Source organism: Solenopsis invicta, chromosome 14 (assembly GCF_016802725.1).
Source record: "Solenopsis invicta isolate M01_SB chromosome 14, UNIL_Sinv_3.0, whole genome shotgun sequence".
Lineage (NCBI taxonomy): Eukaryota > Metazoa > Arthropoda > Insecta > Hymenoptera > Formicidae > Solenopsis > Solenopsis invicta.
Genome location: NC_052677.1, coordinates 2,945,477 through 2,968,957, shown reverse-complemented (window position 1 = coordinate 2,968,957; position 23,481 = coordinate 2,945,477). Strand labels below are relative to the sequence as shown.

The following is a 23,481-nucleotide window of genomic DNA, read 5'->3' as shown; positions in this document are numbered from 1 at the left end:
ATTTTCAGCTGTATCTCCGTCGCTTTCCCCTTGGATAATTCTGATTTTATCACTTTGTTTTATTAACAGTTATGATGGGGACTTTGTTTTTGATGATACTGAAGCTATTGTCAATAATAATGATGTAAGCGATACACCGCTCTGGGAAGTATTCCAAAATGACTTTTGGGGCACTAAGTTATCCCACAAACAGAGCCACAAATCATATAGACCTTTGACCATCTTGAGTTTCAGGTATAATAATTCGTACTCATCAGGGTTGACAAGTAACGTGTTACTTGTAACATCGATATTGTTACAATTATCCTTTTTTGGTAACGAATGAGTAATGGCGTTACATTTCATAATTTGTAATAGTTACAAGTTACATTTCATTGGTAATTGTAATGATTTGAATAGGTACTTTTATTGTTATTTTTTATATAGGATGTTTATTTGAAAACTTTCCAGCTGATTATCTCGAAAGATACAAAAAGAAAGTTAAAATTTTAATTAAAAGTTAACATTTTTTCCATGATTTTGAGGGGGAAAGAGAATAGCACTCTCAATTTTTTATTTGGTTTTCAACATAATTTGAAAGTCAAATTTATTTTTTTAAATGGAAAAGTATATTTTTTATTACTGGATCTTATTCTACGTAAAAAAAACAAGTAACTTATGTAGGAAATAATTTTTTTGTTTGATCACTATTTTAGAAGGTATAAAAGAAAATAGCAAGGCATAGTTACTGCATAAAATTTTGTCATAACAAATGCTCAAAATGTTTTCCATTGTTTGCTAAACAATAATAAAGGCGATTCTAAAATTCTGAATGAACATTTTGGACATTTGGAAACAACGGAGAACATTTTGAACATTTGTTGTAATAAATGACAAAATTTTATGCAGTAACTATGCCTTGCTATTTTCTTTTACATCTCCTAAAATAGTGATCGAATAAAAAAATGTTTCCTACAAAACTTGTTTTTTTTTTACATAGAATAAGATCCTGTAATAAAAAATATACATTTTCATTAAAAAAAAAAAAACAGATTTGACCATCAAATTACGTTGAAAACATTCTCCAAATAAAAAATTGAGTGTGCCGTTTACTTTCCCCATCAAAATCATAGAAAAAGTGTTTTAATTTTTTTTTTGTATCTTTCATATTTTTCGAGATAATCAGCTGGAAAGTTTTCAAATAAACACTCTGTAAATGGAGTGCATTAATTTACTAGATGATAATAATTCGATGATAGCAAATGATTTTTATAATCAAACAATTCTAATATTGGGATGTTAAATAATTATTCAGAAGTTAAATCACTTTTTATTAAATACAATACTGCACTGCCAAGTACCCAGATAGCCAAATAGTTGCAAGTTGTCGATAATTTGTCACAAATATTCTTATTAGTTGCAAACAAACAGCAAAACAACAGAAGGGGGTATTCTCTTATCATTACGTTCTTGCCAGCAATAGTTTTTAAAATATAATACCGGCAAGTTCCCAACAACTTATCAGTATTATACTTATCACAAATTATAAATAGGAATTGTTGCTTACATGTTGCTGTTATGTTGCTCACAGATTGCTGTAAACAATTTTCAAAATATATAGTAATGGCAAGTTTTAAATAACTTATAGCAATATATTGGATGTACAACTTAATTCGGTCCATTTTTTTGCTTGAAAAACGCATTTATTTGCGATAAAATGAATTAATACCTTATTCAAATTATTGTCCATTGCTCGTCACTATTTTTTCCCATCTTTCTGGCAATTTATGGATTCTGTCGCGAAAGAAGCGTTCATCTTTTGAAGCCAAGAATGAATTAAGCCAATTTTTGATACCTTGTTTTGAAGTGAAGCGTATTCCAGTCAAAACATTCTGCATTGATCGAAACAAATGGTAGTCGGAAGGGGCATGGTCTGGGCTATAAGGCGGGTGAGCCAGAACTTCTCATCCGCTATTTTCCAAACAGTTTTTAATCGGAACAGCAACATGAAGCCGAGCGTTGTCATGGTGAAAGATTATGGACTCGTGTTCGGTCGCATATTCAGGACGTTTTTTTGGCTATAGCTCGCTTTAAACGGATCAATTGTTGCCTGTAGAAGTCTCCCGTGATGGTTTGACCAGGTTTTAGCAGCTCATAGTGGATCACACCCTTCTGATCTCACTAAATATAGAGCATTACCTTGGCATCATGGATATTTGGCTTTGACGTTGATGTTTCCGGTTGGCCGGATTTTACAACTTTTTACGTTTTGGGTTGTTGTTGTAGTGAATCCATTTTTTGTCTCCGGTAATGATTCGATGCAAAAAGACTTCTTTTTGTACTGTTCAAGCAACATTTTGCATATGCAAAATCGTCGTTCGATATCTCTCGGTTTTCTTCGTATGGGACCCAATTTCCTTGCTTTTGGATGTATCCTGCGGCTTTAAGTCGTTTTGAAATAGCTTGTTGAATAACTTCCAACGTTTTTGCGAGCTCTTCTTGCATTTGACACGAATCTTGATCAAGTAATGTTTCTAATTCTTCATCTTTAAACTTTTTTGATTGACCGAACGCTCTTTGTCGTTAACACTAAAATCATCACTTTTAAATTGTTGAAACCATTCTCTGCAAGATTTATCCGATAGTGCAGATTCACCATACACTTCTACAAGCATTTGATGCGCTTCAGCAGCATTTTTTCCAATTGAAACAGAAAATCAAAACTTCCCGCAAATGATGCTTATTTGGAACGAAACTCGACACTTTCAACGCAGTAAAAATTAAACTTGTGCAAAACTCAAAGGCTTGTAAACAATATTTGGTTGACAGATGTTGACACTTCATGATAGAGGAAAAATTAAAATAATATAATTTGTGCAATGATTTATTTTAGATTGAGTTATCACTTTTTGTTATCTGGGTAGTGCAAGTATAGAAAGACTATTTAGCTTGAGAGATACTGCATTAACACTGCGAAGAGGTCATCTTAATGATGATTCTATAGAACAATTTTTAAAAATAATAAACAGATTTTTTGGTGAAGTTTTATGCAAAAATGCAATTAAAGCTAAACTATCTGTGATTATATTGAATACAAATATGTGTGACATTAGTATATATAATAAAAAGACGTTGACTTAAAATTATACGTCTATTTAGTATAATTGTATACATATATTTTGAACCTTATTTTGTTAGAAGATAAAAAAATTCTATTTATATTTATTTCAGAAATTTGTATACATTTTATTAATGTAAAAAAAGTAACGAAAATAGTAACGATTCGTTAATTTTTGAGTAACAGTAACGATAACGAGTTACTTTTTAAAATCAGTAACGAGTAACGGTAACGAGTTACTTTTTAGAGAGAAGTACGGTAACGGTAACGAGTTACTTTTATAAAGTAACTGTACCAACCCTGGTGTGATATCTAGGTTTTCAAATACTCAGTCATCCGCTCACTACCTGAAATATATGTATAATTCTTAGGTCTGTATTAGTCATATATCCCAAACGTATTATCAAAGTATTCGAGTATTTACATTAATTATATTACTTGGTATTTGCATCAATCGTGTTAGGTTCAGTTTGAAAACATCACTCGAATACAAACATTTTAGCTTTGTTCAACATTCCAGATAGCAAAATGTTAGCAGTATGTCACCAGCAAATTCAATTATGAGTACAGAGCAGATTCCTATCCACTGTATCGTCTTTAAGCTTAGTTTTTGCCGTTACGATAGGCTAGCATAATATAACAACTAAATCATAGCAGGACTGAAGTATACCTTGTCATTATGATATAACGGCAGAAATAGAACATCGAGCACGATGTACCGTCATGACGTGACATCAGAAACACGGCAAAAATAGAACATCGTCTGTCATATCAAATATTAACGGCAGAAACACGGCAAAAATCGAGCATGATGTGCCATCATGACGTGACACCAATATATAAAAAATTTTTTTTTAGTTTTTTAACAGATATTTTTATTTTTATAGCTTAATTTGCATTTGTTGTTTTGCATGTATTTTAATTTACTAATTACAATTACGCATAATTTATATATTTTTAAAAAACGCATCGGCGGGATTCAAACCTACGATTTTGGAACGGTAACCTAGTACGCTAACATCTGAGCTAATTGCACACTTGTGATATCGTTAACAAAAAGTTATATTTGAATTGAGCTGATTTGAACAGTAAGAAACTTGCGTGTTGAATACGCGCGAACATTTTTATTAGTCTTTTGATTATTTGTTTATATAAATTTTATTTGTCTTTACATATTTTTTATTTTTTATGAATATATAGATTTGGTTGTTATGTTATATTTTTCAAAATATTTAAACTTAAAGCTAATGTTTGAATTTTTTTAAATATTGTATTTTAATTGCAGCTTATAACTAAAATATTTTATGTCTTAAAATAATGGGATATGTAAATCTTACACTGAAAAAAATGTTTATAGTATCAACAAATGACGTTCATTAATTTGAATTTTATTGATACAATTATACAATATAATTTAGGAAATGTTTTAATAACAAAACTTAATTTTGAATAGAAAAATATTCAATAATGTGACAACAGATTAAATAAGAACGCCTTGAACATATTATGTAATGTTTATACTTAATTTCTTAATTTCTCATTGAGATTAAATTTTAATTAAAAAATTTTTATAAAAATTCTATATATATACATATATATGTATATAGGACTTCCGGTTGGATAGCGTTAGAAAGTAAACGAGTGTCCACGGGCGAAAATAAAATAGCAGATTAGTGCAATTGCAGAGTGAGGAAAAGGAAAAAGCGGGAGGAGAAGGAAGATAGTGAAGGAGAAAAGCCGAGGCAGTGAAGGGAACAAAAAGACAGGAGGGATTAAAACAGAAGGATCCAAAATCTAAACGAAAGTTTAGTTTAGGAAACTGTGAGAAGAGAAGAGAGCGAGGTGAGATAAGCAAAAACGAAGAGGTCACAGAGAGAAGAAACAGATAGCGCCACCGGGAAGACCGGCAGGAGGTAAGGCGAAAGGGGAATGCCACAGCATAGAAAAGTACGTAGCAGGTGGAGAAGGAACAATAATAATTGCACTGAAAAAGATAGAAATAGAGATTGAGCAAAATATTAGTAAAAAGATGGAAAGGATGATGGAACAACTTGATCAGATAAGAAAAGAATGGGAAGAAGAAAAGCAGACAAGAGAAGAGGAAAGAAGGAAAGAAAAAGAAGAAGGAAGGAAGAGAACAAGAATCTGGAGAGGAGAATAGAGAACCTAGAATGGGAAAAAGAGAAAAAAGATAGAGAAAAACAGAAAAACAATATAATAATGAGAGAAGTAAACAAATATGAGGAAAATAAAATGAACAAGAGACAAAGGAGTTCATAAAAAAGAGCCTGAAAATAGAGGTGGACATAATCAAAGCATACAAAGTGCAGTCCAGAGGAGGCAAGTGTATGGTAGTGGCAGAAGTAAGAACCTGGGAGCAAAAGAGAGAGATAATGGTTAAAAAGAAACAGCTAAGAGCAGGAGTTTTTATAGACGACGATCTAACGAGGATGGAAAGGAAAATGCAGAACAAATTGAGGGAGAAAGCGAAGGAAGAAAGAGAAAAAGGAAACAAGGTCAAGGTCGGATACGGAAAGATTATGATAGAAAACAGATGGTATTGATGGAACACAAGAGAGAAGAAACTAAAGGAAGAGAAAAGAAGAGGAGGAGAAGAATGAGATACAAGCGGGGGTGGAAAAGGGAAGGGAGGGGGGTTAAAAATTTGCTTTTAGAATGTGGCGGGACTAGCTAACAAGTGTGAGGAGGCGTGGGAATATTTAGAAGAATTTGATATACTAGGTTTAACAGAAACGTGGATAGATGAGGAAGGATGGAAGAAGATAGAGAACAAGGTCTCAAAGGAATACATCTGGAAATGCATACCGGTAAAAAAGGAACATACAAAAGGAAGAGCAAAAGACGGGATCGTGAAGGCAGTAAGAAAAAGTCTAGAACAAGTGGAAATCAAAGAGATAAACGGAGAAATGGCAGAAGCTAAGCTGAAATACAACGGAAACAGTTGGAGGATTGTTATGCTTTATAGCCAAAAAATAGAAAAAATGGTAGAAACCCTAACGGAGCAGATACCAGAAAAAGAAGAAAACTACTTACTGATAGGAGGAGATTTCAACTCAAGAACAGCTAACAAAGGAGGCCCGATAGAAGAAGGAGGAGAGAGAAGTGAAATCAAACGGTCCATAGACAAAGTAAGTAATAGAGAAGGAAGGATATTACTAAACAAAATAGAAGAAAGAGGCTGGACAATCTTAAATGGAAGCTTCGAGAAAGGAGGATGGACATACATAAGAGGATCTGGTATGTCGGTTATAGACTATATAATAGAAAATGATAGAGCGGTAAGAGAAGTAAAATCGATGAAAGAAGGAGACAGAACAGAGTCAGATCACATTCTATTAGAAGCGGAGGTAATAGGAGCACAAATAAACAAAGAAAAAGGCGGAAACAAGACAAAAGAAATAGAGAAAAGTGTCTGGTCAGAAGAAGGAATAGAAAACTACAGAGAAAATTGCAAAGACTGGGCGAGCACACGGAACGAGATGGAAGATATATGGAGGGAGATAAGAGACGAGGTAAAGTAATCCATAACGAAATAGAGAAAGAAGATTAAGTTCTAGAAAATAGGAGAAAGAGAGTGGTACAATAAAGAATGGAAAGAAATGAAAAGGGAATTAAGAAAAACTTTGAGAAACCTAAAGAAGGGAAGAATCGACAGAGAAGATTATACAGCAAGGAGGAAGGAATACAAAGAATGGTGCAAAGAACAGAAGAAGAGACACGAACAAGCAGAAGAAGAGAAAATACGAAAGATAAAAAGTGAGAAAGAGGCGTGGAAATACATTAATAAATACGGAAAAAAGAGAAAGGAGAGGATAAGCGACGATATAAAGATGGACGAATGGAGAGAGTACTTCATTGGATTACTCGGGGGAACACAGAGAAAAATAGAACCAGAAAAAGATGAACAAGAAAAGGAAACAGACATAATGAGGAAAGAAGAACCAGAAGACATAACGAAAGAACTAAAAAAAATATTAAGAAAGTTAAAAAAAGCAAAAGCTCCAGGAGAAGATGGAATAGAGAACGAGGCGTGGATACATATGTCACATAAAATAGAAGAAGAATTCTGGAAATTGATAAATAAAATATGGAAAGGAAAAGGACTACCAGAAGATTGGAACAAAGGCATAATTAGCCTAATACACAAAAGAGAAGACAGAAACGAAATAAAGAATTACAGAGGGATAACGCTAATGGATTCAGCGTACAAAATATATGCAAGTATTTTCAACAAGAAGCTAGAAAAGGAAATAGAAGATAAGCTGAGAGAGACACAGTTTGGCTTCAAGAAGGGAAGAGGAACCATGGACGCAGTCTGTACGGTGAACTACATAGTGAATAGAGAACTAAGCAAGAAAGGAGAAAAAATTTGCATTTTTTGCGGATTTAAAAGCAGCTTTCGACAAGGTGAACAGAAAACTACTGATAGAGATGATGGAGAAGATGGAAATAGAAACAAACTTGAGACGGAGGATCACAGAAATATATAAAGAGACACGTAACGTAATAAAGATAGGAGAGGAAAAATCGCAAGAATTTTGGACAGAAAGAGGACTCAGACAAGGATGTCCATTAAGCCCAGTCTTATTCAATATATACATAAAAGATCTAGAAGAAGAAATGGAAAAAGGGTAGGGTAGGTTGGAGGAGTAGTAGTAGGCAAAGAAAAAATTTGGATGATAACATACGCAGACGACATCGTTTTATTGGAAGAGAGAGAAGCGGAACTGAAAGAGATGATGAAGAGATTCAGAAAATACTTAGAGAAGAAGGAGCTGAGCTTAAGCGCAGACAAATCGAAAGTATTGGTTTTTGAAAACAGAAGAGGAAGAAGAAAGAAGAGAGAATGGAAATGGAAAGAAGAAAACATAGAGGAAGTCAAGGAGATAAGATATCTTGGCTACACGCTACAAAAAAACGGAGGCACGGAGAAACATACAAGGGAAAGACTGCGAAGAGCAACAATAGCGATGAAAAGGACATGGAGCATAGGAGAAAGAATATTCAAAGAAGACTTTAGAAGAAGAATAAAAGTATTAGAAGCACTAGTAGGAAGCGTGGCCCTATACGGGGCAGAAGTATGGGGCTGGAGAGACGAAAAAACATTAGACGGAATAAAAAAGAAATATGCAAAATGGATATTAAATCTGGACAGAGGAACACCGAATTATATACTGCTGGAGGAGACAAAAATGGAAGAGATCAGAATACAGGCGATCAAAAGAGCACTCAGATATGAAGAAAAAGCGAGACAATCAGAGAAGAAAATAGTGAAGGAATGCATAAGAGATCTGGAAAAGAGACGGCCAGAAGCGGGAAAAGGAAAATGGGAAAGAAAGAGGAAAAAGATGTTAGAGGAGGCAGGAATAAACAAAGAACAATTAAGAAGGGAAAGAGAAGCAGGAAACGAGGAAATAACAGAGAACATCCTGAAAGAATTAAAAACTAGAGAGAGCAGAAGAAGACAAAAAATAAATGAATCTAGATATAACATTGACTACAAAGCGATTATACAGAAGAAAGACCAAAATATCTGGAGGGGAGGAGGAAGAAAAAAGACAGGTCTGATAGCAAGATACAGATGCGGGAATGAGACGAGAGGCAGTCAGTACTGGAGAGAGGAAGCAGAAAGAAGATGTAGAATTTGAAGAGAGAAGAAGAGAGTTTGTACCATATGATGAAAGAATACGAAGCAACAAAGAGTGAAATGACGTTAGAAGAAATCATGAGAAGAAGGAAAGGGGCTACAAACGATGAAAAGGATAGAAAAAGTGAGGATGGAGCCGACCAGAAAGGAGAAAGAAGAGAGAAAAAACAGCAAGAAGAAAGAAGCAAAAGGAAGTTAAATTACACCAAAGACATTGTATTGACAACGGCAATGTAGATTCATCTGTAAAGTTATGATCAATTAACCAAAGACCAAAGTCTAGTAGATGCATATGCATACAACTTTTAAGTCTAACTCTGATGTAATTCTGTTTGTTTGTTTTTGTAATTTTATTTTAAATTTTAATTTTGTGTTTTCTAATTTAATCTAACTTGAAGAGAATTTTGATTTTGATTTTGATTAAGATTTTGATTTTAATTGTATTCTTAAGTTTAAGTAGGAATTAAGTATAATATGAAGACTGATATTTGTATAAGACAAACCAAGGCAGTTTAATTGATAGAAAGAAGTGTTAAAATAAGGTTTAAGTGTTAAGTTTAATACTATATGTAAATGTATACCAAAAAGAATGTAACCGGAAGCCATCCTAAGCCGCAAGGCAAACGGATTAAATAAAATAAATAATATATATACGTATATATGTGCGTGCGCGCGTGCGCGCGCGTGTGTGTGTGTGTGTCACTTCTTAATTGTTGAATTTTTGCTTTATTTTTTATTAATTACATCTGACGACTGTGTTCGATATTTGTTACGATTTTGCTATCAAATAACTGATTAATAAAATCACGTTTTATGTCTGCCGCGTTTTTGCTGTTATGTTATAACGACATGCTGTGCTCGATTTTTGCTGCGATTTTTCCGTCAAGAGCTGATGAAGCAGACTGTGTTCTATATTTGCCGCGTTTCTGCCGTCATGTTATGACGACACGGGGTGTTCGATTTCTGTTTCCTTTATGTCGATAAGTTTTGCTGCATTTTTTGCTACAATTTTTTTAACATGTTATGACGCAGTACCTGCTTGGATTTTGCTGTTTTACTGTTAATATTAGCTGAAACAGCAAATTATGCTTAGCTTCTGCCTGACTTTTGCCAACATAATGTGAATCATAAATTAGCAATTCATGCTTCCGTCCGATTTGCCTATTAGGGATTTGGTGAACAACAAGGATGAAATAATATATGCGGCAACAATGATCTTTTCAAACACAGTCTTACTCGACTGTCATTGGTATATTCTACTGTTTTCTTATTTTAATTAATAAAAGGTTGTTTTTATATTTTGACTTCAAATATTTATTTTCTACAATTGCACATCTCTGAAGTAAAATAAAACTATTTTAAGTTAAATTAAGTACCACTAATCATGCTGCATTGAAAAAATTGAGTGCGGAAGTATGCTGTTGCATCAAAAGATCAGTATGCAGACACAAGCAAATTGTAAAATATATGACGATGCTTTATCATATGCTGTGTCAACAGTATTCAACAGACATTTAAAGTGTAAACATAAAATGCATTAGCTTGAGAAAATAGATATTTACAGGATACTGAAATTAGATGATTTTTATAGATTTTTGCATACTAAACACGAAAAATTTTGTTTATGTCACGTGAAAGTATGGATCTTTTAGCTTTAAAATCCATTGTGTTTCATTTTGCTACAACCTTTTGTTTCTTAGATATAGTTAAAAGAAGAAATACTAGTTGTGCGTGCGTATCATCAATATGATTGCTCGGTACAATATCTTTCCAATAAATACCAATAATCATTTTAGACGTATTTTTGAATACTAAATATCAAAAACATTAATAGAATTTAAGAATAAATGTAAAAGCGGCAAATACGAGTCAAGCGTGTTAGACGGTGTGCAAATAAAGATAATGACAATTACATGGAAAATTTTCATAAAAATTTAATTATAAATATCGCAAACGTTTGGCTCTAGTTTTGAGCCATCCTCAGCGTAAATACATAAAAAAATGAGTTAAATTGCGTTTTGTCTGTAGTGAGGTTGAGGGCTTCCTAGTCGAGAAGTGACATGCATTACGAGTTATTTGGCTTGAAAATGTGTACAAGCTTACACTGTAAATGAAAAGAGCCTGAAAGCATTAAATAACACTTTAGAAGATAGGGAAGAGACTCAAAAAACAGACGTAAAAATGTTAAATAGTTGATACTCAACAGAAACAGAGATCGCAGCATCGAATAGCGCTCCAAGTTAAACTTATTACAATAAGACATCGCAGGTACAAGTAAGTACTGTCAAAATTCAGAAATTTAAAATGAAACGTTGCGGACTTAGTTATAATAAGAACCGTACAGTACGATGGTCAAAGAGGCACTAAGCCAGTAAACCGATGCTTCGCGTAAGCTTTGATATAGTATAATATAAATAAGCGCGAAACAAATAGTACGTAAGATAAACAAAACACGTAGGTTATTTATTGACGATCGATAAGTAAGCATGATACAGACGCATTCAGTGTCAGACTGTAGTTAAGGCCATTTCTTTGTTGATTAATGTGTAACATTTCTGAGATGAGTTGTTTGTGAAAAAACCTCTCATGGTGAAGTATCTGAACGCCGTTTCAGTCAAATTTATGACACAATTGAATTCTATGATCAGTAATAACAGAATTGGTAGAGGTATCTATGGATGTGATTTCGATGTTCGGAAATACGTTTTTAACTGTCTACCGGTCTGCCTGACGTAAGACGCATCGCAATCGCGGCAAGAGACTTTATAAACTACATTTTTACGAAAAGAAATTGGAAGAGAATCTTTTTGAACTTTAATAAATTTACGGAGCTTATTCATACTGTAAAAGGCAGTTTTAATATTTGAGTAATAAAAGATATTATTAAATTATATTATTATTCTAAAGATATTATCTGTCAGAAATTAAAGGAGAGTAAGGAACGGTAAACTATGTAATTTTTTTTTCTACGTCTAGGGTGTTGACATGTTTTTTGGATTTCTTAGCAAAGAGACATCTCAGTCAAACTCGAATAGTGTTAAAGATGAAATCCAAGGGATAGTCGTTGTCTAAGAGAATATTAACTATGAATTTCAAGTTCTTCTCGTGAAATTTTGGATGGGACAAAAAAAGGCGCGATCAACGAGGCCCATGATGACACCACGCTTCTGCGAGACAGGGTGTCAAGAGTTAAAGTTCAAATAGCGACTTGAAAACCTCGGTTTATGATACCAGTCAAACTCAACTAAACCGTCATTAAAAACTATGGCGTTATCCAGAAAGTTTAGAGTTTTGTTTCCAATTTTCATAGTGAATTGAAGTCGAGGATGAAAAGCATTGAAAGATTCCAAAATGAAAACTACTTTATCTGAAGGTATCGTTAAAGCGATATCATCCACGTATCGGAAATAAAAAGGAACGTGAAAGTCAAAAATTCTAAGCACCACTGTCTCAAGATCTTGCAAAACTAAATCAGCGATGGGGACAACGGAGAGCCTATGGGAGAGTCAAAATTTTGTTTATATATACTGTTGAATTGAAAATAGGTAGATTCGAGAACAAAGCGGATTGTATTTAGAAACTTATAGAATTTAGCTATCACAAAAACAATGGTATCACGCAGAACATAATAATCGTTTTTATTTTGCCAAATTCTGACAACGGATTCTTGTTCAGCACACAAAAATTTATAAAAATCAGTTAGTTTTATTACATCCGTAAAATTTTACAGGTTAGTATTATCTTTAACTGTTATAAATGATTGAATTAGAAATAGGCTAATGAGAGTCAGCGCGGGTAAAGAGTGCGCGAACACATGTATTGACCGGTAGGAAATTGAAAACCAGAATCACGGATCATCGTAAACATATCAATTGGAATACGAACATTGCAACCATGATTTTGACGGGGAGAACATAAAAACCTTAGATAACGAATGCTTCTTAGGCAGGCGACTGACATCTGAAATGTTACATATTCAACTACAAAATAATAGCCTCAATTTACAAACAGATACTGAATGCCTGCACCATGCGTATCTTTCGTTGTTGAATAAATTGTAATATAATTATATACGCTTAGTTGTTTATTGTAATATTTGACTCTTGATTGTAACAGTTGACTTGCCGCTAATTATTTTTACTTTTATCTATTTATTTATATTTTTAATTAACATGACGATTGCCGCTAATTATTTTTACTTCTATGCATGTATTTGATATTTAAATTGTATACCTAAATTTACCTCTAACTTTACTTCTTATTTCTCCAGTCATATGCATGTATTTATTTACTATTCTTTCCGTATTAGGTTTAAGAAAGACGTTATAATTTTGAGCAACTTGATCCAGTCATAGTATACATTTGTATTTGAGACGGCGAGCACGCTTTGTTTTTAAACGCCTGAGTATACTTTGACAAGTAAAAATTTATTTTTTACGATTGGAAATTTATTTCTCAAGATTTATCTAAAGCTTTATCAGTCTTCATCAGTCTTAATGGGTGAGTCAGGAAAATTATTTAAATAATTACACGCTATCTTAAAACATAACATTTGATAGTTACATAGACAAGTGTCAATGTCTACGACACGGCCACGGGTTGTGATGCCACGACGGATTTGGCAAATTGTTGGTGACTTGACTGCTTCCCGATTACGTTGACTGATGGCTAGTTTTTCAACGTCTTTCGATTTTTATCATTATTGATACGCTGAGGACTCCAAAGTGAGTCAAAACATTCGTTTGTTAAGAGAAATGAATAAATGATTACACATCAATACATGTATTTGCGCACTCTTTACCTGCGCTGACTCTTATTAGCCTATTTTTAATTTAATTGTTAAAATTTTGAGTCCTTAATTAATCAATTGTTATAAATAATAAGTAAGTGCAAGCATAAAAATTTTATGTAAACAAGAAAAAACATTATGTATATGATTGTAATGTGTCAGTTGCTTTCATTATATAGCATTAGATTCATGAAATTTATGAAAATTATGGAACCAAACTATCAAGTTTCATACTTACAAGTTATTCGCTTAGAATTGGCTCAAGATAAAATTAAAAAAAAAATAGATTATTTTGTTAAGGTATCTTCTGTTGAGATTACCATAGACGAATGATCATCCAGAACATAAAATGCATATTTATTTGTGATTTTGTTAATTCCAAATAGAACTTTGCATCATTTTATTTTAGCCACGATAGATGATGTTTACATAAAAACAAATAAAATTGTTAGTCATCTTAAACATTTAAATATCACAACTGGCATATTACAAAAGAAACAGATTTTGACTCCAATTTTTCGAATCTATTTGAATTCAAAAATAATATAATATGAATATGAATACATCCAAATTTAACATGAAGAATAGTTCGTTTTGTATTTCAATTTATTTGAATCTAAAAAATAATTAATAGGACATGAAACTATTTAAATTCAAAATAATGAATAGCTCGTTTCGTGTTTCAATTCATTTAAATTTGAAAATAATGTAATGGGGACATGAATCCATCCGAATTCAAAATGATAAATAGTGCATTTCGTATTCCAATCCATTCGAGTCCATTTGATTCCAGAAATACTTCGGGGACTCTAAAACGCGAACTCAAATAAATTAAAATTGTAACGACCGTACTTCGCGCACGGACGGTTGGCGGTGCGGGAACGGGCGCGAAAGGTCGTCTGAGGGAATTAGACTTTGTTTTGGTTGGTGTAAAATTGTAACGCTGGTACTTTTCCGGTGCGGCGGGAGTATCGGGATATCTTCCGGTGCGTTGAGATATCGTGATCGGTTGCTCGGATGTGCTCGCCGGATGCCAGGGTTTTTCGGTAGTAATGAGAACTCCGTGTTGAATACAATAATACAAACGTAACAATATATTTATCAGATGTAGTTGAAATACACAAGTAATAATAAGACACCGGAATGCTCGGTTAAACAATGATCGGACCCGCGTAAAATAAAAGAACGACGATTGGTCGGGCCGGACAAAATATAATTTGCGGCGTAACTTAATATTTAAACAAAAAAACGGATTCGGATAAATAAAGAAACGGACGGACTGGTATTATGCGCTCGGAGGTAATCGGAGTCGCTGTGAAGCGGCTAACTTAAAGTGCTGTTAAACGGGTCATGATTGGCCCGCGCGACGGACGGTCGCGATCGCGGAATCGGCGGCGCGCGGTGCAGCGGACGGTTCCGCGATATGCGAGAGTGGTCGACGTTAGAGACCTAAGTGGTCTCACCCCGCGGAGTGTTGTCACCCCGTGGGGAGCAGGTTTATGGATTGAGCCGGAGGACGGCGTCGAGTATTCCCGACGACGGTGTTGGTCTCGAGAATCCTCGAGAACGGACTTGCGGGACGGACGGTTCCTATTGGCCGAGAATACCCAGCCGCGGAAACGACGAGTATTCCCGTCGTGGACGGAGGTTGGGATCGGCCGAGTATTCCCAGCCGTTAGGACCGACGAGTATGCCCGGGTGAGTATGAGATGGGTGGAACAAGAATACCTGTTCCCGAGGAAGTGCTTGAGAATACCCAAGCTAAGGAGCGCCGAGGATACCCGGCGCGGGAGCGGAGTAGGTGCGAGATCGGTGGCTCGGAGCGATCTCATTTCGGCTGCCCGCTGCCGGCTTATATAGTGGTCCGCGCGGACGTACCAATTAGCGCGCGCAGTTGGGCCGGCCGGAGTGGGAACGCTTGCCGAACGCGGCGCGAGGCACGCATGGTAACGCGTAATCGTGGCAAGCTTAGCCGAGCGCGGTACGTGCTCGGTCTTACGCGTTGTGTTCGGCGTTTGGATCGGAGTGGCGGTGCGGTGGAGGGGCGTAACGTTACAAAATAAAAAGCGTTTATTGAGAACAGAAGAAATGCGGCGAAACTAGCATACATATCGTGCATACAATCGGTGGTACGCAATAATACCAGCGGTGTGGTTACGGAAAATACGGAGACGTGGTCGGACGGAAGTCGATTGCGTAACTTAAACTAATAACTAGAACGCGCGGACGGACATGACACTGAACTTTGCGGACGAAAATACGAGAAGCTATTTACAAGATTATATACACAAAGCACCTGCTACGCGAGACACGCTTTGCGGAACGTCGTCGCGTTATTTTCCTAGAAACTAGGTGGCCTTGCTATTGTGGCCGTGAAACTGTCGCGAGACGCGGTGCAGTAAGGCGGGGCGCGTACGCGTACACGGATCCGTGTGGTCGGAGTCGGTTCCTCGCGCGGCCCGTCGCGAGGCGGTTAAGACCGCTACAGCGATTGCCGGAGGACACTACCCCACGCCAAGTGCACTTGGTGGAGGCACGGAGCACCGTACCCCCTTACGCGAGGTAGCGTCGGTCTCAGGAGGAAAGGATTGCTCTTCGTCAAGTGGCTTGACAGGACCCAAGTTTCACTTGAGCCCGTTGCGGCGAGTCGGGAAGCGGAATCGGAGTCGGAAGCGGAATCGGTTGCAAGCCAAGTGTCTTAACAGAGACCGAGGCGCTCGATCTCGGTAGCAACCTGGGGAAGCTTCTATTCGGCGGACCGGCCAGAAGCGGACAAAGTCCTCGCCTCCGGCGAACGTCGCCTTATATACCTGAGAATCGAGGCGAGGGGATGTGCAACGTGTTACGGCAGAGCGGTCTGGCGGCAGCATCCCCGCCACTCGATCTCGGGTCTCTCGTTTCGGGCCACGCGCGTAGAGCGTGGCTGCGGACGGCACGGGAACGAGAGTGCGTGCACGCGGAGATGCGATCGCTTGTTTGCTCCGTTGTCGGTTATTTTATTAGGCGCTATGCGCCGATAATTGCCGTCCGGTGGTTGTTTGGCCGAACGGCTCGGACGGTTAGGCGGTCCAGGGGGGGTCGGAAGGCGGTTCGTTACACTACCCCCTCCCCCGCCCCCTATTTAGATAGGCCTGAATTGAGAGGCCTACTGCCCTTGCTTGTTGGTGGCGTTGGGTCTTCTGGGTTGTTGGTAGGACTTTTCCTTACAGGATCGTAATTTGCCGATCCTGTCGAAGCGCAGGTGCCAGCGCCTATTCCCGATGCGCGGTTTATATTCGCGGGTTGAATGTACCGCGAAGTGTACGACGACCCCGGGTTCTACCTCCACCGGGATGTCAGGTGGCGTAAGCGGCCCCACGACCTTCAGCGGGGTAAGCGTACTCTTTGGTGCTGGCGGTGGCGGCGGCGTGACCCGTGGTGCTGGCCGTGGCACCTCCTGTGTTAGCCACGAGCTTCTCCCGTCTCCGCCGATCGGAAGGTTAGTTCAAGGCGGCGGACCCCGACGGTGGCGAGCGGTTTCCGGGTGTTTGGGATGACCGGGCGGCTGTCGGTAGCCGTAATGCGGTGGCAGGTAGCCGACGGTAGCACGGGTCGGCTTGCTCCGTGCATGTCGGGCTTTGCCGGATCGACGGCAGTTTCCTCTAGCCACGCGTCGATCTCTGCCAGAATGTCGCTCTCGCGCTCCATAGCTTGTAGAGAAATGAGCGGGTCGGCGTTCGGTAGTCGTCATGCCACCGCTCTGTCGTCGGTGTTGACGCTTCTCAGGAATTCGGCGGCTGCGGTTGTCGTGGTTGGTCTTGCTTTTTGCTGGCAACGGTTATTCAGCGTTGGAGTCGGATTTGCTGTCTTCTTCTGCGGCGGCCGGGGGAGGGGACGGTTTCAATTCCTGGATGTGTACGTGTCGGTACCATCTCCCCCCCCGTACTCTGGTGGTCCACGATCACCGGCGAGATTATTCGCCGCACTTGTAACGGCCCTATGAATTTTGACGCGAGTTTCGCATTGAATGCGTCCGCGCGGCGGGATAGGGGGTGGTCGCGTTTCCAGACCTACTCCCCTACTTGCTGTCGCCATTCGCGGCGTCGCAAGTTATAATATCGTTTTTGACGCTGAAATGCGCGCGCGAGTTGGATTCGAACGATTTCGAATCGTCTTGTAACCGGCGCTGGAGCACGTGCGGTGCGCGTGGTTTGCCGTGACGCTCTCGTTCCTCGGATCGTCGCAGCTTGCGATTCAAGAACGCCGGCGTATGCCCCGTCGCGTCGTGGGTTGCAGTGTTATAGGCGAACTGCAACTTGCCGAGACGGCTATCCCATTTTTGGTGGTCGCGATTGACGTATTGGCTAATCATGATCTTGATTGTTTGGTTCGTGCGCTCGACCGGGTTGCAGTGTAGGGCATACGTTGGCGTTAACCGGTGCTTGATTCGGAGCGCTTGTAGTAGTTGCGACAGGGATGCCGAGCGGAGTTGTGTACCGTTGTCCGATCAGACTTTTTCGGGGTAGCCGTGGCGTAGGACAACGACTTTGGTTAATGCGGACGTTACGTTGGCCGCGGTCGCGCGGCGTAGCGCACGCATTTCCAACCATTTTGTGAATCGGTCCTGCATCGTGAGCAGCCACGTGTTACCCTTATTCGAGCGGGGCAGCGGACCTACCAGGTCAATCGTGACATGCTGCCACGGTTGCGTTACCGCCCGGAACATGCCAGGCTAATAGTACTGGCGTGCGATACACGAGATCGTTTTTGCGATACCGAGATGCCCCGCGGTTGGCGCGTTGTGGTACCTCGCGAGGATTTCAGCGCGGTTTTCTCGCGGGACGCACTCCTTCCATTGAGCATCGCTGGGCGTCTCGGCAAAGTCCAGGTTGTGTAGTACGTGACGGTATAGGCGGTCGTTCTCTATCCGGAAGTCTGGGGCGTCGGCGGGGGTGTTGCGCGCGATCTCCAGCCAACGCTGGTACCATGTGCAAGCGTTCGTGATGCGGTATTACAGCGGGATAGCGCGTCTGCGACCTTGTGAGCGCCCCTTTGCGATACTGGACCTCGAAGTTGTACTGCCTGAGCTCAAACGTCCAGCGACCTATGCGACCGGTCGGCGAGTCCAGGGTCTGCAGCCATTTCAAGGACTGGTGGTCGGTTATCACCTTGAAGTGGTATTCCTCTAAGTATTCTCTCATACGCCGGATCCCCCATAGTACGGCGAGACATTCCAGCTCGGTTGCGCTGTAGTTACGCTCGGCGGGGTTGAGCGTACAACTCGCGTAGGCGATGACACGTTAGTCCTCGGGAAAGTATTGCATTAGCACCGCCCCCAAGCCGGTTGCGCTCGCATCCGTCTGCACCACGAACGTCCGGCCGAAATCCGGGCAGGCGAGCTCCGGTGTGGTGGTGAGCGTGCGTTTCAGATGTTCGAACGCATCTTGCTCGGTCTTATCCCACGTCCAGCGCGCGTTCTTCCACGTCAGCGCGGTGAGCGGCGCGGCGACGGTCGCGAAGTCTTGGATAAAGCGGCGATACCAAGACGCTAACCCGAGGAACTGGCGGACTTGTCGTACGGTCTGTGGTGCGGGCCAGTTAACAATCGCAGCCGTCTTCTCGGGGTCAGTCCGAATACATTCCCGATTGATGACGTGGCCAAGATATTTAAGGCGGTCGGTGCAGAAGTGGCATTTTTTGGGTTTATCCGCAACCGCTCGTCTCGGAGCCGGTGAAAGACTTCGCGGAGCGTGGCTAGGTGTTCGTCGAAGGAGCGACTGACGACGATGATATCGTCCAGATACACGAGGACGTGCGGCTCGAGTTCGGGATCGAGCACGGTATTAAGTAAGCGTTGGAACGTGACGGGCTTGGAATGTAGACCGGACGGCATCACGGTGAATTGCATCAACTCCCGGCCCGGTACGGTGAACGCGGTGATGGGGCGGCTCGTGAGTGTCAGGAGTACCTTTTTTTTTTTTTTTACGGAGAGGAAATGCGTTACCGCATACCCCAGGCCCCGGGGGAGGCCTGGTGGTTATGTAGGGCTCTTCCCCGCCGACTCGTTGTCGGCGGGGACATACCCACTAAAACCTCTCCGGGTGTCCTGCCCTGGTCCATGACTGGGGGGCTCCGGGAACGCGTGCAGCATACTTCCGGAGCCCCCCGGACCCAGTCGGCCATAGGCCGATTCGTCACGCCGGGTGCACCCTAACGTGGGCGCACCCGGCAGGGCTGGGCCTGATCTGCCCTAGGTCGGGGGAGGGGGACACCAGCCCCCCCCGCCTCTTCCCCTGGAGTGTCAGGAGTACCTGCCAATACCCGCTTTTAGGTCGAGTGTCGAAAGGTACTGTGCGCCCCTCAACTTATCTAGCGTGGCCAGTGTTTGCAGCAGAGGGTACGCGTCGCGCTCCGTGACGTCGTTTACGCGCCGGAAGTCGATGCAGAACCGATGCTTCCCGTCCTTCTTCTTAACGATGACGACGGGCGAGCTCCAAGCGCTTTGTGATCGCTCGATAACTCCGTCGCGCAACATTTCGTCGACCTCGCGGTCAATTATCGCCTGCACTGCCGGATTTCGAGGGCGGTTTCTTTGCTTGATCGGCGCGTGGTTGTCCTTCACGCGTATCTCGTGCTGCACACGGTCGATCGGTTCCTGTACGCGCTTGAAGAGCGGCAATTCCTCTGCGAGGCATGCTCGTAGACGGTCGGCCTCGTCGGGACTGGGGCTTGCGGTCTGGCTGGTAGTGGCGGCTGTTGTGTCGGTGCGCGGAACCGCGGACGCGGTCATCGGCGGTCGGTTTTGAAAAAGCGGCGGCGGCGGAATTGTCATGCGGGCCTGTGCCATGACGTTGACTCCGAATATTATGTCGACGTCAAGCCCCGACATGACCTGGAATCCGTGCTCGAATTCGTGCTCGGGCAATCGTATCGGAAGCACGAGATATCCGCGGATGGGTTCGCTTGCTTCGTTGGCGAGATATACGCGTCCGGTTGCTGGTCGCCGCTCGTAGCCCAGCCGCTCAAGGTGGTCGGCGGTGGCTGGACTGATGAAGGACGCCCCGAAACCGGAGTTCAACAGAGCGGTTAGTTCGGTGTTTCCGATGGCGAGGCGTATGTGCGGCCGCGGGGTAAAGTTTATAAGGAGGACCGGGGCGCAGCGGTCTTGTCTCCGGTCCCGGACGCGTTTCCCGGTGGCGAATGGCAATCCCGCGTGAATACACCGTCCTTGCCGCATTGCGAACAGAATTTCTTAGCGGGTCGGCGGCAGTCGAAGCGAGTGTGCCCGTGCTGCTTGCAGCGTCAGCAACACTCGCTCTTTTCGTATGCGGCGGCGGCGTTACTCGCGGACGGCTTGGGAACAGGCTGACGCTCGCGAGTCTGCGCTTGTAACGCTTCAAACTCGGCGTCGCGTAGGAGCTCGGCGGTGCGGCGTATTTATTCGCGCCGGACGTATATCTTGTAGCGCGGGTGGAGGTTCTCAGAGAAGGTCTAGCTGTTCCTTCTCCGTGTATCCCCCGGCGCGGCGCAAGTGGTCATGGTCAGCAAGTCCGTGGCGTATTTTCGGTACAGTTCTTCGGCACCTTGCATGCGCGACTGGATGTCTCGCCATAACTTTGCGATGTATCGGCGCGGTAAATAGTAGGCGCGGAAGTTTTCCGCGAACGCGTCCCACTCCCCCCAGGCGGAGCGGTTGTTGCTATACCACAACAGGGCGTCGCCGCGCAGCATCTCGGGGAGGCCGCGGAGTAACTGTGAACCCATGAAGCCATACGCGTTTCGTAGTTCCATCACGCGTTCGAGGAATGAAATCGGGTCCTTGCCGTTGAAGTGGTATCCTCATTTCCTGATTTGATTAATTGGTTTTGCGCGGTTCTTTTCGGTCGCGGCGGAGTCGGTCAGGTCGATGCGTGTTTCGGGTAGGGTTGGCATGTCGATTTCGTGGCTGTACTCCGGGTGCAGGACGCAATATTCACTTAAGCGGTGGCGGAGTTGCTCGACGGTACCGGTGGTATCGAACTCGAGTCGGTTTAACTGACGGATTAATAGTTCGCGGCCGAGGCGGTAAATCCAGCTCCGTGGCTTTCCTGGCGCGGTCTAATTCCTTCCGGTCGAGATCGGTCCCGGTTCGGGCGCCATGTAACGACCGTACTTTGCGCACGGACGGTTGGCGGTGCGGGAACGGGCGCGAAAGGTTGCCTGAGGGAATTAGACTTCGTTTTGGTTAGTGTAAAATAAAAAGCGTTTATTGAGAATAGAAGAAACGCGGCGAGACTAGCATACATCTCATGCACATACAATCGGTGGTACGCAATAATACCAGCGGTGTGGTTACGGAAAATACGGAGACGCGGTCGGAAGTCGATCGCAGAACTTAAACTAATAACTAGAACGCGCAGACGGACGTGACATTGAACTTCCCGGACGAAAATACGAGAAGCTATTTACAAGATTATATACACAAAGCACCTGCTACGCGAGACACGGTTCGCGGAACTTCGTCGCATTATTTTCCTGGAAACCAGGCGGCCTTGCTATTGTGGCCGTGAAACTGTCGCGAGACGCGGTGCGTGATGCAGTAAGGCGGGGCGCGTACGCGTACACGGATCCGTGTGGTCAGAGTCGGTTCCTCGCGCGGCCCGTCGCGAGGCGGTTAAGATTGCTACAGCGATTGCCGGAGGATATTACCCAACGCCAAGTGCGCTTGGTGGAGGCACGGAGCACTGTACCCCCTTACGCGAGGTAGCGTCGGTCTCAGGAGACGGAAAGGATTGCTCTTCGTCAAGTGGCTTGACAGGACCCAAGTTTCACTTGAACCCGTTGCGGCGAGTCGGGAAGCGGAATCGGTGTCAGAAGCGGAGTCGGCAAGCCAAGTGTCTTAGCAGAGATCGAGGCGCTCGATCTTGGTAGCAACCTGGGGAAGCTTCTATTCGGCGGACCGGCCAGAAGCAGACAAGGTCCTCGCCTCCGGCGAACGTTGCCTTATACAGGGTGTCAGGTAACTACCGCCCCTGGTTTTGTGGATTGATAGATCAAGTAAAACTGAGCAGAAAAGTCCTTTACTATTTTTTAATATTTGCCATACTTAACGAAATAAAAATTAAAAAAATCTGCGAATAAGCACGTATCACCGCGCGCAAGGACCGCCCGCCGGTCGCTAAGACGTAGACAGCCGCGGCTGTAGGCGCGGCGCAGTGAGGAGGGAAAAGCAGCAGTAGCTACGTCCCCGAGTTACTGCTGCTTTTCCCTCCTCACTGCGCCGCGCCTACAGCCGCGGCTGTCTACGTCTTAGCGACCGGCGGGCGGGCCTTGCGCGCGGTGATACGTGCTTATTCGTAGACTTTTTTAATTTTTATTTCGTTAAGTATGGCAAATATTAAAAAATAGTAAAGGACTTTTCTGCTCAGTTTTACTTGATCTATCAATCCACGAAACCAGGGGCGGTAGTTACTTGACACCCGAGATTCGGGGCGAGGGAATGTGCGACGTGTTACGGCGGAGCGGTCCGACGGTAGCATCCCCGCCACTCGATCTCGGGTCTCTCGTTTCGGGCCACGCCCGTAGAGCGTGGCTGCGGACGGCACGGGAACGAGAGTGCGTGCACGCGGAGATGCGATCGCTTGTTCGCTCCGTTGTCGGTTATTTTATTAGGTGCTATGCGCCGATAATTGCCGTCCGGCGGTTATTTGGCCGGACGGCTTGGACGGTTAGGTGGTCCAGGGTGGGGGGGTGGTCGGAAGGCGGTTTGTTACAAAATAAATTGAATTTTTAATTTATTTGAATTTATTTTTGTTTGCTGGGTATTTTATCGGATTAAGGCTACGTTAGGAAATTATTCGTTAATGTACACCGGCATGTTTAGTTAGAGAAATAGTGAAAGCACCGTATGTCTTTGGATATTATGTTTCCTAACGAAGACGTAACACATTGATTCACACCGATTGCTTG

General features: G+C 42.2%; 2 protein-coding genes and 1 long non-coding RNA gene across 9 annotated transcripts in view; 2 read left to right on the top strand and 1 right to left on the bottom strand.

Moving 5' to 3' along the window:
• The window catches only part of LOC105193024 (protein O-mannosyl-transferase TMTC4), a 133,927-nt gene that overhangs the window by 441 nt on the left and 110,005 nt on the right, over positions 1–23,481 (top strand). For all 7 annotated transcript variants that reach the window (XM_026140053.2, XM_026140051.2, XM_039457537.1 and 4 more), the window contains one exon: positions 9–234. In XM_026140053.2, the coding sequence (XP_025995838.1) occupies positions 9–234 (226 nt within the window). The remainder of the gene's footprint in view (positions 1–8; positions 235–23,481) is intronic.
• LOC120359564 (protein CROWDED NUCLEI 1-like) lies at positions 7,759–8,960 on the top strand. The gene has a single exon (XM_039457542.1). It carries the CDS (start codon positions 7,795–7,797, stop codon positions 8,764–8,766), a length of 972 nt encoding a protein of 323 aa, XP_039313476.1. The 5' UTR covers positions 7,759–7,794; the 3' UTR covers positions 8,767–8,960.
• On the bottom strand, positions 10,675–13,075 carry LOC113005072. The gene is made up of 2 exons (XR_003269356.2): positions 10,970–13,075; positions 10,675–10,886 (listed from the first exon to the last, which is right to left on the bottom strand). It is a non-coding gene; the product is annotated as an uncharacterized LOC113005072 (long non-coding RNA).

Coding starts and splice junctions, on each gene's coding strand:
- LOC120359564 (XM_039457542.1), top strand. CDS start 7,795: ATGATAACATACGCAGACGACATCGTTTTATTGGAAGAGAGAGAAGCG.